At 34.6% G+C, this 17,967-nt stretch overlaps 1 protein-coding gene and 1 long non-coding RNA gene across 3 annotated transcripts; one reads left to right on the forward strand and one right to left on the reverse strand.

The window, feature by feature from the left end:
• The first annotated feature begins 348 nt into the window (after positions 1–348).
• Positions 349–17,585, forward strand: MAN1 (LEM domain-containing inner nuclear membrane protein MAN1). 2 transcript variants are annotated; one of them, XM_002058804.4, is made up of 3 exons: positions 349–498; positions 14,443–14,559; positions 15,585–17,585. In XM_002058804.4, the coding sequence occupies exon 3, from the start codon at positions 15,591–15,593 to the stop codon at positions 17,514–17,516; it is 1,926 nt and encodes a 641-aa protein (XP_002058840.1). In that variant the 5' UTR covers positions 349–498; positions 14,443–14,559; positions 15,585–15,590; the 3' UTR covers positions 17,517–17,585. The 2 variants fall into 2 exon arrangements, with proteins under 2 accessions (XP_002058840.1, XP_070065690.1); XM_070209589.1 differs by having other exon boundaries at positions 355–507.
• Positions 3,249–6,298, reverse strand: LOC138911310 (uncharacterized). The gene is made up of 3 exons (XR_011416822.1): positions 5,442–6,298; positions 5,296–5,381; positions 3,249–5,216 (listed from the first exon to the last, which is right to left on the reverse strand). It is a non-coding gene; the product is annotated as an uncharacterized lncRNA (long non-coding RNA).
• Positions 17,586–17,967: the final 382 nt, after the last annotated feature.

A 17,967-nucleotide genomic window follows, 5' to 3' on the forward strand; every position in this document is an offset into this window, starting at 1 on the left:
GAATTAGAGTAATTCTATAGATTTTAGAATTTAAACACGGCGAAATCTCGAAAAGAGTACCTAAAATGGAGCCCCTACTTCGAGAGCACAATTTTTGAGATTTGGAAGAAGAACTTTACGGCGCTTATGTAAATTAAAGAAAGTCGATCAGCTATTTATTTTAATAGGCGGCACTATTGCCACTCACAACACCAATATGTGAAATTTGAAAATATGACATTTCTTGAGCCAGTGGACAGAGGCTATTAGTCGGTTGCAGGAATACCGCTTTTATCTGTGACAATCTGAAACGAATCGTTCCTTATATCGATGAATCGAATTACCCTTCGTGTTTACGTATCGTATAATTCTCCTTATGTCCCTAGCTAAAAGAGCTGCTCATCATCAACACAAATTGCAATTTCGCAAATGTGTTGTGTTAATGTAATAATATATCGGGACTGCTTACCAAATAGGAATACTATTCAATTTTAGTCGTGTAATAAATATACAAAAAAGGTAAAGGAAGTATGTATTTTTAACAATAATATTTTTCTGAATATGTTAAGAGAAATTATTTGAAGACCGTGATGGGGATTTAGGAATCGGATGCCACTTAAATCGGAATTGTTGCTTTGACTATAATCCAGAGTAAACTATGTTTGTATACAGTGGCTCTGTCTGTTTTAAGCAGTGCATTTTCTCGGTTTCAGAAATCTAAAGCCACAAAACTATTAAAAGTTAAATAACATGGTACATTATAAAGTGCAAGACGCTCAGTTTTTTAAAGAACTTTATTTTATTGTGAACATACATATGTAACCTACAACATAAAAACAATGGAACTTTCAGGTCACAGCTTATTTTATGTAGGCAGTTTTTATTTGGATAAATATACGTGTAATTTTTGTATTAAAATATTTAATATTATGTTTAATGAAAGAGATTCTGTATTGATGCCACCAACTTTTCCATACATTTTTGATAGCAGTACGTTCTAGACATTGATGATTCCAAGACCAAGCAGTTATGAATCAACCAGGTCTGCACAATACCAATGTGATTGTTGTCCATGACAATTTTTGCAATTTGTATTTTTTTTACTTGTACATAATTTCTTTTAAAATGGCTTATTTCACATTGTTCGAGGGTCCATTTTAAATAATCGCACATCCGAACACTTCAAGTAGTAAAACAGCACAAAACGTTTATAAACTCCAATTTTAGAAGCGTAGTAAAGTCATAAACTAATAAGGTATACCTACTTATTATACTTAGTACAAAGTATTGATGGATGATAAAATAATCTGAGTAGAAATGACCAAAATTGGGTATATCTTGAACCTTCTAAAATTTGTACGTGCTATTAACATAAATAATAGTTAAAAATAACAAAAAAGAAAAGCAAGAAAGATGGTGTTGTCGGGAGTTCGGGCTAGGCGATACCCTGAACCCTATTCTACTAACACCAAATGTAACTAGTGTAACGAGCTTATTTATTTTAGAAGTAAAAAAAAGCTCCCCCAATAGAACTTAAACACTTACAGACCGATCTACTTCCTCTGTTCGAAAGCCATACAAACAGTTCGTTTTTAATGAGTAAAAACTGTTTCAAATAGAGCACATACACACAGCAGAGGATATATATTTAAATTACAATGGTAATGAGGTTGATAGAATCCAATATATATATACGTGTAGAATTCTTGCAATTTCCGCTTTCTACCGCAAACCCGTCAATTGTCGAAACAATTTTTCTTTAATAACTTTTATGTTTCTGAACTGATTTTGATGAAATTTTCAACAGTATTTTAATTAATCTATAGAATATTCGTATTATTTAAAGGACAATTGCATTAAAATTGTGCCTTAAATTGGTAGGCAATACAAATTTATTTTTTAACTTGATTTCTAGTTATGCGGTGGTAGCGGGGAGGTGGCGATAGCTATAAAATGAAAGATACTTGATATATATATATACTGTTCAAGAAGCCACTCATTACATTTGTCCTCTCAAGCTCTTAAAATTTGCGAGATTTGTTCGATTTCGATTTTGATCGATTACTTAGAAGCGATTATCGATTATCGAAAACAAACTCGTACTGCGGATGTACTAGGAGGACCTCAGGACGGACGGATAGAAAGACAGACATAGCTGGATCGTCTTGGCTATTGATTCTGATCAAGAATTTATGTACGTACTTGATGGGGTCGGATCGGCTGTATGAGACTGAAGATGTCTCTATATACATATGCATTACACATTTCAAAATGATTATAACCTCTACAAGAGTATGAACAAATCAACTAACTAAATAACACAAAATTCCAATATAAACTGTCGGTAATAAGCATGAAATTGACTTAAAATTGAAATCATTTTGTATTTGCAATAACAGTATAAACGAAATCGTTCCCTCAATTAAAATTTATTTATTTATGGCAGGCAGAAATATGTTTCATACATTTGCACATATACATTTGACACTATATTACTCACTTTCAATGGTTTCTTCGAAAGTACTCGAACTCGAACAGACCAGATTAGCTGCCGGCACCTCTATCTTTACTCAACAGCCACATCAATTTCGATATCGATTTTTATCGATTACTTGCAAAGTGGGAAGCTATCGATTGTCGAAAACAAAACCGGTCACTAGGAGACCGCGGACACTAGGAGAACCTACAGCAAAAATTTCAGTCTCTAGCCCTTTTAATTTCTGAGATCTTTGCGTTCATACATACGGATAGACGGGCGGACAGACAGACGGACATAGCTAGATCGACTCGGCTTATGATGCTGATCAAGAATATATATACTTTATGGGGACGACTCGGCTGTTGAAACTTTATGGGACCGGAAATGTCTCTATATATGCATAAGACATTTCAAAGTGATCCTCTACAAGAGTATAAACAAATCACCAAACTAAATAACACACAAAATTTTAATAAAAAATGGCGGTAATAAAAATGTAATTGATATAAATATTTATCACGTCCAATTATGTAAATTAAATGCTAAAAGTCTAAATAGAATACACAATTTTCTAATAGAATCACCGACATGATGGACGTTATTTGCCTGTCCGGCCAGCTATGCCGCTTTTCACAGCTAATTTTGTCAGTGACATTATTAAAGCCAACAGCTTAGATTGAAGGTGATAGTAGAGAAAATAGTATTCTTTAGTAGAAATCAAAAATTATTTGAATATACTATATTAATTAGGAAAATGCAATTAATATAAAAATAGAGAAATGTATGTATATAATATAGTAAGGCAACGAATACTAGATATAAGTATATAAGATAAAGAGATGGTGATAGTGAATTTATTCACATAGCTAGGAGGGGTCAGTGAGTTCCCGAGAGTATCATGAAAGAACGATTTTATTAGGGGAAGAGAAAGTTCCGCGGAGTTATACACATTGTTGAATTTTATCAAAGCACTCGAAAAAGATTGTGCATAGCGTAATCTGTTGTGCACTTAGAGGTAGCAATAAGGGGCGATGATTCCTGGTCACTAGACCTAGACGGAACAGAAAAATAAAGACGCTCTAAAAAAATTATCTATCTAGCTAACAAACAACTTAGGTAAACAAGACCGAGGTTGTCCTACGGTTAGTTAACGACGGAAGATCAAGAAGAAGCCTGCTGGGTTAGGATAGATCCAAAGAGAGGGATCGTTTCAAAGGATTTATTAAAAAGCTTTAGCAATGGACGAAGAAGGGAATAACTACTCTCCTTGAGTAGAAAATTAGGAATATTGTCAGTCCCAGGAGAGAGAAGATTTTAAGATATTTATGGCAAAGGAGGCAGGAATTGTAATTAATAGGAGTAAGTACATAACTAGAAGAAGGAATATTAAAAGGGTACACATTATTATTAGGACAGGAAGAAGAATAAGTAGAATCTTTACTCTTGAGAAAAAATAAGATGGCAAACTTAAAGATTTACGCTTCAAATTTACAAAATTGTAGAACTGTCTCAGACTTTCGGCAAATTATAGCATTAAAAATTTGGAGAAAATAAGTTATACTTTGCTTTGCGAAAGCAACGCCAGGGGTCAATGGTAGCTGATGAATGAGCAATAAGAGGATTCCAAATGAAATGAAATTGAAACCTCTAAACTAGAACGATATGCATCCTCGGGAATCTATTCAAATGAATAGAAATTAAATTGATTTGAAACAACAAAAGGTCTAGCATACAATCCATAAAGTCAAGCTATGCTGTGCTGTAAATAATGACCATGAGCTGTTTGGTAACTTAAAATCACCCAACACTACAGTCTTTGCGTACATCTTCATTACATAAGTTAACTTAATATAATTATATCCTTTTTACCTATTTTCAATTGGGACAGGGCATAAACATTCGAATGACCGCAGTGCCAAATTTCATTTGTTATTATACGCGTATTGTATAAATCAAAAAGATATACTGCCAGTAATTATATCAGTATCTATTAAGAACTTATGTTATGATCAAATTGGGTAAACAAGTGGAAGCTTGCGGGCTTATGCCTTCTCGGCTTCCCAGTCAATCTTATGAACTGGATCTCAGAGTATTTGCGTAACAAAACCTAAAAGGTTATTTTTAGAAATGCACACATGCACTATAATAAATCTTTGCATATGAGGCTCGGGTAGAAGGCGATGGCAATATATATATACAAAAATCAAAAGTGCGTTTTTTTCGCTGTTTCTTGTTAAAGATTATGTGTATGTATATATGAACACATGTGTCTAAGTATGTGAAGAAAAATCGTTCAAAATAATAGTTGCTCATTTAATAATTTAATCCTGATCCTATTGAAAGTGAGTAAAATTGTATGATAGCACTCGCGGGTTTAACTCGGCCTTGTTTTTGAAAAGGATTTTGAAACTGATCAGACGGTCAACAAAGAACAAAGAAGAAAACGTTTGTATCCGCCAACTTACCACTAATGCGGTCGGAATATCCAAATTGCTGATACATGTCTTCATTAAATTTTTATGTAGAGAATTGAAAATAAGTTTAAAGCAAATCGAAAAAAATTAAAACTTCCCTTAAATCTAAGAATCAAAATTTTTACCGAAGATGCTTTGATTCTGCGAAAAATGTGAAATACGTCTGAAAAGAATTTTCATAAAGATCTTTGGAAATGAATTTAAGCGTGAAATGTCGCCCACCAAATCTTTGACCCCCATTTTCATCAAGGAACGATGGATTTTCCAAATTGTGCGAAATACCCCTTAAATGAATTCAAACAAATTAATTTAAATATGAGCTTGAGTCCGATCGGATGGTAAACAAAAAAATTGCATACAAACATTTTTCGCTAATTGTGGGTGGAATTTCTATAATCGCTGAAACAGGTATTCTTTAAGGTCCTATGTAGAGCTTTAAAAAAATAAGGCTGAAGCAAATTGAACAAAACATAAAAGTGGTTAAAGTGGTTAACAAAAAAGTTTCATACCAACGTTTTTCGATAATTAATCACTGTTGTGGCTGCAATTTCCCAAATCGCTGATCGAGTTTCTTTAATTTACATAAGCGCCGTAATGTTCTTCTTCCAAATCTCAAAAATTGTGCTTTCGAAGTAAGGTACTCTTTACGAGATTTCGCCATGTTTAAATTCTACAATCTGTGGGATTACTCTAATTCTAAGAAATGTCGATTAATCATCGCAAAAACCACGAAATGTTCGGGTCGAATTTACACATTTCCGAAAAATGTGTCTGTTTTGAAAGATATGTGAAATGTATTTTCTTATGGGGAAACGCACAGGGCGTATTTCACAAATTTGTCAAAAATGTGACATTTCATGAAATGTGTCAGAAATGTGTTCATTGAACAGAGGCTATAAGTTCTTATGAGAGCTCTGCAAATAAGTTTGAAGCAAATCGGACAGCACTTAAAACATCGGTCAAAATATCTTTGAATCGTAACTCTACCGAAAGAGTTTAGATTATGCGAAAAACGTCTCAAATGATTTTCCATATAGGTCATTAAAACTGAATTTGAACGCGAAACGTCATCCACCATCTTTGATCCCCATTTCCACCAAGGAGGTATACATTTTTGGAAAAGTGTGAAATATCTGTCAAATGAATTTAAATAAAGAACTTTGAAATTGAGTTTGAGGCCGATCGGGTGTTAAACAAAAAAGTTTCATACAAACGTTTTTCGCGATTTTTCTATATTTGCGGTTGGAATTGCCCAAAACCCCGTCTTAACGTGCACCTTCATTAGATAAGGTAACTACAGTGAAAATTACAGCTTCCTTCCTCTTCCGGTTTGGGCTGTGCGTTGATCACCAGTCAGTCAGTCAGGACAAACTGTTTTATATATAGATATATTGTACAAATGTATTTAACAACCCCATAAACTATATACTCTTGCTCAACGTCAACAACCGACTTCATTCGCATTGGCCACGAAAAATATAAAATTTAAAAACTACTTATAACCATTAATATTCTTGCAGTTCAGGTCTTTTGTTGAAAATACTGATATCTTGCCCGGTGTTGCGTACCTATGGTTTTGGTATTAGAGGGTTTGAATGCGAAATGCTTGCGTTCAGGGTATCTCATAGTTAAGCACTCCAGATCTAAGCGCTTCTTATGACAATATCCTCTAACTCTATTAAGAACGTGAGATCCTGTTATAGGGATTGAAAATATCTGAAGGTGCGCAATATACAATCTTTGAAAATATTATTATCCACATGCCGCCACATCGCGGCGTCGACTTGCGGATACGGTATCCAGGTCTGGGGCATTGCGTCTCAGACAAATCGAAGTCGGATTCAGACGCTTCAAAATTTCGCCTTGCGCCGAATTGTGAGCTGACTAGCACGCCACAAATTCTACATTGCACAAAGACCTCTAAATGGCGAGCATAGACAGCCATGCCGGAGCATTCAATAACCGGTTCTAGTGTTGCCATTTATTGAACAAGCAAAATAGCTAGATCTGCTTTAAAAAACGCAAGACAGTCAGGTGTTGTTTAAAAAAAAAAACTGAACAAAAAGCTGAAAGGTATTTTTTGTTTGATATTTTTAGTATACAACAAATTCAAAAATTTGTATAATTAAATTAATTAAAGCATATAGTAATAAGATATTTATTACATAATCTAGATTTTCATCCTCATCTAAATGCAAATAATTTGTGTCTGTTGTTTCATCCAATAGCAATGAGGAACCACAAATGAGGAGCCAAAGCATTTGTAAATATATTTGTGCATTTAGTTCGTAGCATTTTTATTCGGCTGGCCGTGCTGCTGTCATCTAATCGCATAGCATACAAACTGATCAAGTGATCCTGGATCCACTGCTCTTCTGTTTTAACTGGCCATTTGCAAAATCTATTTTGTTTTTTTTTTTGGGTATGTCCACCAAGCATACTTAAATGTTGTATGTGCCTGCAAGTGCTTTTAAATCGGATAACTTTGCCGTTATATTGCTTTGGTAATAGCTGCAATAAGCCCTTGTATCGTCAGTAACATCCTTGCCGAGCCAGCTTGTAAACTCGGTATTTAACGTACTTTTTGATTATAAACTGCTTTCGACATTTTACAAGTCAAAATTTTATTTAGTTGTGAAATTCATTGCCTTAGTGGTGTGCGGCGCGCGTAAATCGCACTAAGCAATTTGAAACTAATAGTGATAGTTACACCAACGCTTTCCTTTCAATAATGATACACACTTTCGCTCATTTCAAGCTTAGACACATTTTTGTTAATATTAAAAAATTTGTTATAAAAAAGCGAAAAAACAAGTTAATCTTCTTATTAAAAAGCCAGAATTCCCGCTGCCCGCTGTATTTAATTTTTTCCGGCAGTCAGACTTTCATAAAAGCCATATCTGACGGAAAAAACCTGAAATGACAACACTGACCGGTACATCGAACGATTGCATCGACACTACAATTAGGTAGCAAGAGGACTCGTTGGGAGGTGTGTAGTCGGGAAGCTCATGAGAAGATCGTCCTGCAACTACGACAGAAGAGACGCACCTGAGTGTCCCGACTTCTTACATACGTGACGATGCAGTCTTATCCAAAAATGCCGCCAAAATGTATGCCCTAAATATTTAATTAATAGCCTCTGTCCATTGAACACATTTCTTACACATTTCTGAAAATGTCACATTTTTGCAAAATGTGTGAAATGAGCCCTGTGCGTTTCCCCATAAAAGACACATTTCGCACATCCATCAAAAAAGGCACATTTTTTAAAAATGTGTAAATTCGTCCCGAACATTCCGTGTTTTTTGCGATGATTCAGATTTCTATCGATGTTGTGAAAAATGGTAAAGTATCGTAAACGTAAACAGCTGATATATCAACGAAGGCAAGCGGTAACATTAAATAAGAAATTTAGAATTAGAGTAATCCCACAGATTTTAGAATTTAAACATGGCGAAATCTCGAAAAGAGTACCTAAAATGGAGCCCTTACTTCGAGAGCACAATTTGTGAGATTTGAGATTTTCATAAAGATCTTTGGAAATGAATTTAAGCGTGAAATGTCGCCCACCAAATCTTTGACCCCCATTTTCATCAAGGAACGATGGATTTTCCAAATTGTGCGAAATACCCCTTAAATGAATTCAAACAAATTAATTTAAATATGAGCTTGAGTCCGATCGGATGGTAAACAAAAAAATTGCATACAAACATTTTTCGCTAATTGTGGGTGGAATTTCTATAATCGCTGAAACAGGTATTCTTTAAGGTCCTATGTAGAGCTTTAAAAAAATAAGGCTGAAGCAAATTGAACAAAACATAAAAGTGGTTAAAGTGGTTAACAAAAAAGTTTCATACCAACGTTTTTCGATAATTAATCACTGTTGTGGCTGCAATTTCCCAAATCGCTGATCGAGTTTCTTTAATTTACATAAGCGCCGTAATGTTCTTCTTCCAAATCTCAAAAATTGTGCTTTCGAAGTAAGGTACTCTTTACGAGATTTCGCCATGTTTAAATTCTACAATCTGTGGGATTACTCTAATTCTAAGAAATGTCGATTAATCATCGCAAAAACCACGAAATGTTCGGGTCGAATTTACACATTTCCGAAAAATGTGTCTGTTTTGAAAGATATGTGAAATGTATTTTCTTATGGGGAAACGCACAGGGCGTATTTCACAAATTTGTCAAAAATGTGACATTTCATGAAATGTGTCAGAAATGTGTTCATTGAACAGAGGCTATAAGTTCTTATGAGAGCTCTGCAAATAAGTTTGAAGCAAATCGGACAGCACTTAAAACATCGGTCAAAATATCTTTGAATCGTAACTCTACCGAAAGAGTTTAGATTATGCGAAAAACGTCTCAAATGATTTTCCATATAGGTCATTAAAACTGAATTTGAACGCGAAACGTCATCCACCATCTTTGATCCCCATTTCCACCAAGGAGGTATACATTTTTGGAAAAGTGTGAAATATCTGTCAAATGAATTTAAATAAAGAACTTTGAAATTGAGTTTGAGGCCGATCGGGTGTTAAACAAAAAAGTTTCATACAAACGTTTTTCGCGATTTTTCTATATTTGCGGTTGGAATTGCCCAAAACCCCGTCTTAACGTGCACCTTCATTAGATAAGGTAACTACAGTGAAAATTACAGCTTCCTTCCTCTTCCGGTTTGGGCTGTGCGTTGATCACCAGTCAGTCAGTCAGGACAAACTGTTTTATATATAGATATATTGTACAAATGTATTTAACAACCCCATAAACTATATACTCTTGCTCAACGTCAACAACCGACTTCATTCGCATTGGCCACGAAAAATATAAAATTTAAAAACTACTTATAACCATTAATATTCTTGCAGTTCAGGTCTTTTGTTGAAAATACTGATATCTTGCCCGGTGTTGCGTACCTATGGTTTTGGTATTAGAGGGTTTGAATGCGAAATGCTTGCGTTCAGGGTATCTCATAGTTAAGCACTCCAGATCTAAGCGCTTCTTATGACAATATCCTCTAACTCTATTAAGAACGTGAGATCCTGTTATAGGGATTGAAAATATCTGAAGGTGCGCAATATACAATCTTTGAAAATATTATTATCCACATGCCGCCACATCGCGGCGTCGACTTGCGGATACGGTATCCAGGTCTGGGGCATTGCGTCTCAGACAAATCGAAGTCGGATTCAGACGCTTCAAAATTTCGCCTTGCGCCGAATTGTGAGCTGACTAGCACGCCACAAATTCTACATTGCACAAAGACCTCTAAATGGCGAGCATAGACAGCCATGCCGGAGCATTCAATAACCGGTTCTAGTGTTGCCATTTATTGAACAAGCAAAATAGCTAGATCTGCTTTAAAAAACGCAAGACAGTCAGGTGTTGTTTAAAAAAAAAAACTGAACAAAAAGCTGAAAGGTATTTTTTGTTTGATATTTTTAGTATACAACAAATTCAAAAATTTGTATAATTAAATTAATTAAAGCATATAGTAATAAGATATTTATTACATAATCTAGATTTTCATCCTCATCTAAATGCAAATAATTTGTGTCTGTTGTTTCATCCAATAGCAATGAGGAACCACAAATGAGGAGCCAAAGCATTTGTAAATATATTTGTGCATTTAGTTCGTAGCATTTTTATTCGGCTGGCCGTGCTGCTGTCATCTAATCGCATAGCATACAAACTGATCAAGTGATCCTGGATCCACTGCTCTTCTGTTTTAACTGGCCATTTGCAAAATCTATTTTGTTTTTTTTTTTTTTGGGTATGTCCACCAAGCATACTTAAATGTTGTATGTGCCTGCAAGTGCTTTTAAATCGGATAACTTTGCCGTTATATTGCTTTGGTAATAGCTGCAATAAGCCCTTGTATCGTCAGTAACATCCTTGCCGAGCCAGCTTGTAAACTCGGTATTTAACGTACTTTTTGATTATAAACTGCTTTCGACATTTTACAAGTCAAAATTTTATTTAGTTGTGAAATTCATTGCCTTAGTGGTGTGCGGCGCGCGTAAATCGCACTAAGCAATTTGAAACTAATAGTGATAGTTACACCAACGCTTTCCTTTCAATAATGATACACACTTTCGCTCATTTCAAGCTTAGACACATTTTTGTTAATATTAAAAAATTTGTTATAAAAAAGCGAAAAAACAAGTTAATCTTCTTATTAAAAAGCCAGAATTCCCGCTGCCCGCTGTATTTAATTTTTTCCGGCAGTCAGACTTTCATAAAAGCCATATCTGACGGAAAAAACCTGAAATGACAACACTGACCGGTACATCGAACGATTGCATCGACACTACAATTAGGTAGCAAGAGGACTCGTTGGGAGGTGTGTAGTCGGGAAGCTCATGAGAAGATCGTCCTGCAACTACGACAGAAGAGACGCACCTGAGTGTCCCGACTTCTTACATACGTGACGATGCAGTCTTATCCAAAAATGCCGCCAAAATGTATGCCCTAAATATTTAATTAATAGCCTCTGTCCATTGAACACATTTCTTACACATTTCTGAAAATGTCACATTTTTGCAAAATGTGTGAAATGAGCCCTGTGCGTTTCCCCATAAAAGACACATTTCGCACATCCATCAAAAAAGGCACATTTTTTAAAAATGTGTAAATTCGTCCCGAACATTCCGTGTTTTTTGCGATGATTCAGATTTCTATCGATGTTGTGAAAAATGGTAAAGTATCGTAAACGTAAACAGCTGATATATCAACGAAGGCAAGCGGTAACATTAAATAAGAAATTTAGAATTAGAGTAATCCCACAGATTTTAGAATTTAAACATGGCGAAATCTCGAAAAGAGTACCTAAAATGGAGCCCTTACTTCGAGAGCACAATTTGTGAGATTTGGAAGAACTTTATGGCGCTTATGTAAATTAAAGAAACTTGATCAGCTGTTTATTTAAAGAAGCGGTACTTTTGCCACTCACATGTTACCGACAGCCGGTGGAACACCAATATGTGAAATTTGAAATTGGGAAATTTCTTAAACCAGTGGACAGAGGCTATAAGATTGGATAAAAATCATAGAACTTATTAGAGTGCCTCAGGTTGTTAAGTTGTTTTTAAATACGTGTCACGTTAGTATTGTCCTCTTTCGTCTGCTATTTTGTTAATTCGATTTGTGCCATAGTTAGTGTTGGGTATAACCACTAACCAAACAACATATAGACTGGACAACCCATACAAACAGCGTTGACACAAAAAGTATCGGAGGCATCTGGTCCTAACTCGCGAGTAAGGGAATAAGATATACATATGATGTATTTTTGAACCGCTAACTCCACAGGAAAGTGCTTGGCGCACTCTCTTCCATATGATCCTTACCAACGATAGCGAACTAAAATGCCAGAATTTCGCATCGATGTGGCAAACCCTTTCTCTATTTCATATTACTCGTGCCTTCAAAAGGGTAGAAATGCCTCAGCATTTGAGAAAAATTAATTTTGTGCGCAGTTTTGCTCGTCGGACAAATACACACACACACACATTGAAACGACCCCTAAACATAGAGAGAGCAATGAGAGCTGAGAGTAAGTGCGAGCGAGATAAAAGTTAACAGCGTTGCCGTTCTATCGCACAAATCATATGGAAGAGAGTGCGCCAAGCACTTTCCTGTAGAGTAAGGGGTTCAAAAATATATCATATGTATATCTTATTCCCTTAGTCGCGAGTTAGGACCAGATGCCACCGATACATTTTGTGTCTACTTCTGGTACTCATGTCCAGTCTATATGTTGTTTGGTTAGTGGTATAACGCTGTGCTTGGCATTGAAGTTTCCCACTCTGATCATTGCCATTCCAACATATAGTACCTTTCATTATCACTCTTTCCTGGTTCTCATCTGTGATTGTGCTTTCATGCAGTCGAACACAAATTTCCAGTTTTTCTGCATAATGTAGATCGACACATTCGTGTTTTTGAGTTCCTGTTTATTGAGAAGCTTGCTGCCTTCAAATATAGATTGATCGTCAACCTGGAAACTGTTTGCAGAGTCTGGTAGATGGCTAAACGATTCCATCTTTAATCTTTCTGAATGCAATCCCCATTCGACAAGGGAAAAATTATTGGCTACTAAATCCCACTGTTATTCTCTAGCAAATGGAATGTATGTCGTATAGTTCTTGATTTTTCTTGTAGTCTGTATGTTTTAGTGTTAGTTGGATAGATATTAAAGAATATTGCATTTCCATTTCTACAATAGAAGTAAATATTTGTCGAATGCTATAAAATGAAATTAAAAAATAAATATACAAGTTACCAGTAAATGCTATTCTAGACGCTAAATGTCAAGATTACTCAAAAAATGTTTGTCGATATCTATTTTTATCGATTGATTGGAAACGGGGCAAATGGGTTGATTGATATAATTGTAATTCAGCCCTAAGAATGGGCTTTTTCTTTTGCAAGTCTCATTTTATATGTGATATGCACTTAAGAGATCAATGCAGTTGTACTAATGTACTTATAGATAAATTTATGTACAATCCATATCCGTTGTGTGCAGCCAGGCCTGCTTTTTTATTATGTTTATTATCCCATCGTCATGAATAATGAATATGCAGGTCATCTTAATTCTCCCGCGACGGCTTTGACTTAACTTGGTTAAGCGGCTGGCCTTGTATGATAGCAAAAGTGATACTAAAGCTTATCAATTACTATGTTATCTCATGCGAGAGTTACTTGATAACTTACGTAAGAATAAAAATGTTGTATGTTTTAGTCTTTCAATTACGAAGGGAACTGGCGAGGTATCCTAAAAGGAAAATATCTGTGACATGCGTGTAGTAAATGAAAGCTTAATACCAAATTTGGTCTATGTAGGTCATATAGTTTTTGATTTATAACGAAAAAACCAAGTCTCAAAATAGACTTGACGATATTTTTGGAAATGGATTGCCATATGTTTATGGTACGGGAAATTGAAATTTATTGTGCATAATATTTTTGTAACGACCCCATATAATATATACGTCCTTGGTCATTAACAGTAGTCGAATTGATGTCTCTATGTCCGTCCGTCGGTTGTCCGAATGCGTGTAGGAACGCAATCTCAGAACCTGTAAGAGCTTAAGACTTGAATCTTAATGTTAATAATACATTTAATTGATTTTATTGCTTAAAATAACTTTATTTCGAAATATGAATATATAGTTGCCACTTGAATTAAGTGGGAGTCATAACTCTTCGAGTCGACTTGAAATGGTTTAATATGGTTTCGATACAAGCTAGTACGATATTTCTTTTAATTTGTTTTTGTATTCATGATATTTATATCTCTATAGCGAAAGCTGTTTTATGATTTTTGCTTAAGATGAAGAAGAGTTTTATGGAGTGACGGAAAAATTTGGCAAAAGCGAGAGATGCTTCAATTTCGTTATGACAAAACACTTTCGATATTTGTTACACAACTGTATAAAAATTGCAAGCTCAATATTTAACTATATTTATATTTAACTATATTCTCCCAATTTATATTTTCAGTTTTCTCTTTGACGTGGACACTCACAAACGTAGTTATTCCTAACAAAGCGAGTCGAGCATTTTCGCCAAGAGCGTTTTCTCTTGACTTGTTGTCACTAAGTCTATTTTGTAACAAAGGTAACAGACCAACTAAACGTTTGTCTTACATGTAATGTTAAATATGTAATTTAAACTGTGACATTTTTAAATAACAGACTATTATTTTTATACCCTGAACCCATTGAAAATTAGTAAAAAGGGTATAATGTTTTTGTGCAAATGTAAATGCAGAAGGATGCATCTCTGACCCCATAAAGTATATATATTCTCAGCATTAATAGACTCGATCTAGCCATGTCCGTCTGTCTGTCCGCCCGTCTGTCTAAAAACCGATATCGACATCCGGTTTATTGAGAAAATTGGGTAAATATTAAGAACTTGGGTCACGAAACTTGATATGTTGCTTCTAAAATATTAAATATATATCAAATATATCTTATTTTTTACCTTTCACCACCTCCCCGAACCACCCAACTTGTATTGCTTACCAATTTAAGCCACAATTTTAATGCAATTTACTTTTTGAGAATACACATATATTATATGGTACAATAATATATACTATAGAAAATTTCATTAAGATCGGTTAAGAAAAATCCAAACGCTGTGTTGTAATTTCAAGAATTTTTGTGTACATGTACACACACACTTACATGTGCGTCTGCTTCGAATTTTATCAATAGCATTGCAATTGCGATTTTGTTCTGTGCTGCTATTTAATTCTTTTTTTTTCTCAACAATACTCAATTAATGGTATGGTTGTTGACTAAATGCCGTTGCATGTGGTGCAGTTTGTTGCGAGTTCGAGCCCTGCCGGCGAAACTGTTTTTTTTTTTTTTTTGGCTGGTGTGGCTGTTAGTAGAGTCGTCTGTAAGTATTACGATCAATTGCAAGTTTAAACCTTGCCAAGCGAACTTTTTTTTTAAATTTAGCTTTATTACTTCAAATGGGCGCATTACGCAAACTGCATTAACTGTTGGAATAAATGGGTTCAGGGTATTCCCTAGTCGGGAGCTCCCGACTAGAGCTCTTGTTTTATATATTTAATGTGCGGCTTAAAAACAAAATTTTCACAATTAACAAATGTTATACATTTTTTTAAGGCAAAAATGTCAGCTGAATATTTTGATCGTTTGAGCGATATTGAGATAAAAAGAATATTAATGCAATTGGGACTTCCAAATACTCCAGTAACTGAAACGACAAGGCCTATACTAATAAAAAAAATTTTAAAAAATATAAAAAAAGAAAAACTAAAAAGTGGAAAAGTCACAAATTATGTTCTTTTCTGTAATGAAAAGCAACCGCGTCCTACAATTCCTATACAAGAAAGTTTGAATATCTTAGAAAATGATCTTGAAAACAAGATTAATGCTCGTCGCAACCTTTCATCACATCATAAATGCCATGCAGATAACAATACCGAAAAAAATGTCGGATTAACGGTTTATGCGCCACGATTTCACTTAGAATCTGATTATGAAAATGAAAATGAACTGCATTCCTTAAACGCTACCAGTAAATATCGTAAGCCGCTTGTATACTCGACAGATAAATCGGCCGGATACCTAAAGGTATATGGAAAATCTAATAATTGTGATGGAGGTGTTGTTAACAGACTACTAAGTTTTCGAGATGCTTCAATTAAAAAAAAAATTTCGTTCAAAGATGGATACCCTGTACATGCTTCAAAATCACTTATGAGAAATAGTTTTATACAAAAATTGTTTGCTTTTAACGCAAAATCGTTTCTAAAAACACCTGATGTTAGCCAAAATATAATCCCACCAGTTCTTATTGCTTCATTATTACTTTTCTTAATAATGATTTCAATTTTATACACCGCAAGAAAATTTGACTCTAGCCCTATTTCCCAAAAAGACATAAAATATACCATGTGTAATGAAAATGATAACAATCCACAAGCTTCTTCTCAAAAAATTAAGTGTATCAACGAAGATTTATTAAATAAGGCTATGTACATAAGTAATGAGCTTTTTAAGTGTTTAAATGAAAGAGCAAGACTACACCATTGTATAAGCGAAGATCATTCTGCAATGCTAGACATGCGTGAGTTCAGAAAAGCTTTAAGCAGGAACAGTGAAATACATAACCGAAACCTGCAAAATAAACTATTGGCTATGGAGTACCTTATCGATCAGAATCCACAGTGGATGATAAATACAATTGTTTCAACTTATAACTCTTCAGAGAAAACTGTCTCATTCGAGCTTATTGAACCAAATTTACCATTCAAGTGTCTTATTTTCAAAAAAATTACACGATTTTTTACAGTTCTTGGTTTACTTATTGTTCTTATATCAGGTTGTTTAATAGTTTATTTCTTATCTGTTGTGTATCGTATGAAACAGAAAGAGAGTCTATTAATAACTGAACAGTTTATTAAAGATATAATCAACGAATTAATGTATCGATGTTCCCATGCAGAAAATACGGAGATATTAATCAATCAATTACAAGATAAATTTGTGCCAGCTCAAAACCGACATAAACTATTATATTCTTGGAATAAGGCTCTACAGATCTTAGAGGGAAATGATAATCGGGTAATATTTGGTATGATTATACGAAATGGAGAACAACTGCGTACTATTACATTGAATAAAAACATTGCCATAAGGGACTTTGGCACATCAAAAAAATGGCAAAGCTCTGCGTTTGATAACTCGAATAAAATACTTAACCCGCCTACATCTTGCTTAAAAATAAGACACATGTTTGATGCCACTGAAATAAAAGAACATAATTTAAGGCAGTCGATCATAGAATCCATATTTGAAAAAGTAGGTCCAAGTTGCAACATTTGTGATATCCAACTAGATACCCAGTCTTGCTGTGTATATATACGATGTGCCAGTGAAGCAGACGCTGGAATAGTTCACAACGAAATAAATGGGTGGTGGTTTGATAAGCGGCTGATATCAATAAAGTTTCTTCGACTTGAACGCTACTTAAATCGTTTTCCAAAATCCCTGTCGAATTCATCATATTTAAAATCTTCTAACGTTAACTAAATCCTACGTTGTAAAACTTTATTAGAAGCTAAGGGAAATAAATAAAATTTCGAAATAGATTATAAAAAATGGTGTTTTTTATTATGTTCACCCGGATTACCGATGGTCTATTGATATGAACTATTGTTAAGGTCATCAGATATCACTTATCGCACGGGTCCATGATAGCAGGCTGATCAGCTTAGCATCTTGCTAGACGAAATAGATTTTCGCTTGAGAAATACGTCATCGGTCCGGTATATTATGTAATGTAGTCAAAGAACTTCAATTGATTCTGACTGCGTATTGCATTCGATTACTATTCATTTCGTGATTTACACATACTGTTGTAAACTAAACGTACCTTTGTAAATTAATCATTGGACATAAATTATGTAATACACATATAGCCAGAGGGTGATTATCAGAGCACCTTATAAGAAAGAAATCAATATTCTTGTGCCTGGAAAGT

Source organism: Drosophila virilis, chromosome 5, assembly GCF_030788295.1.
Source record: "Drosophila virilis strain 15010-1051.87 chromosome 5, Dvir_AGI_RSII-ME, whole genome shotgun sequence".
Taxonomy (NCBI): Eukaryota; Metazoa; Arthropoda; class Insecta; order Diptera; family Drosophilidae; genus Drosophila; species Drosophila virilis.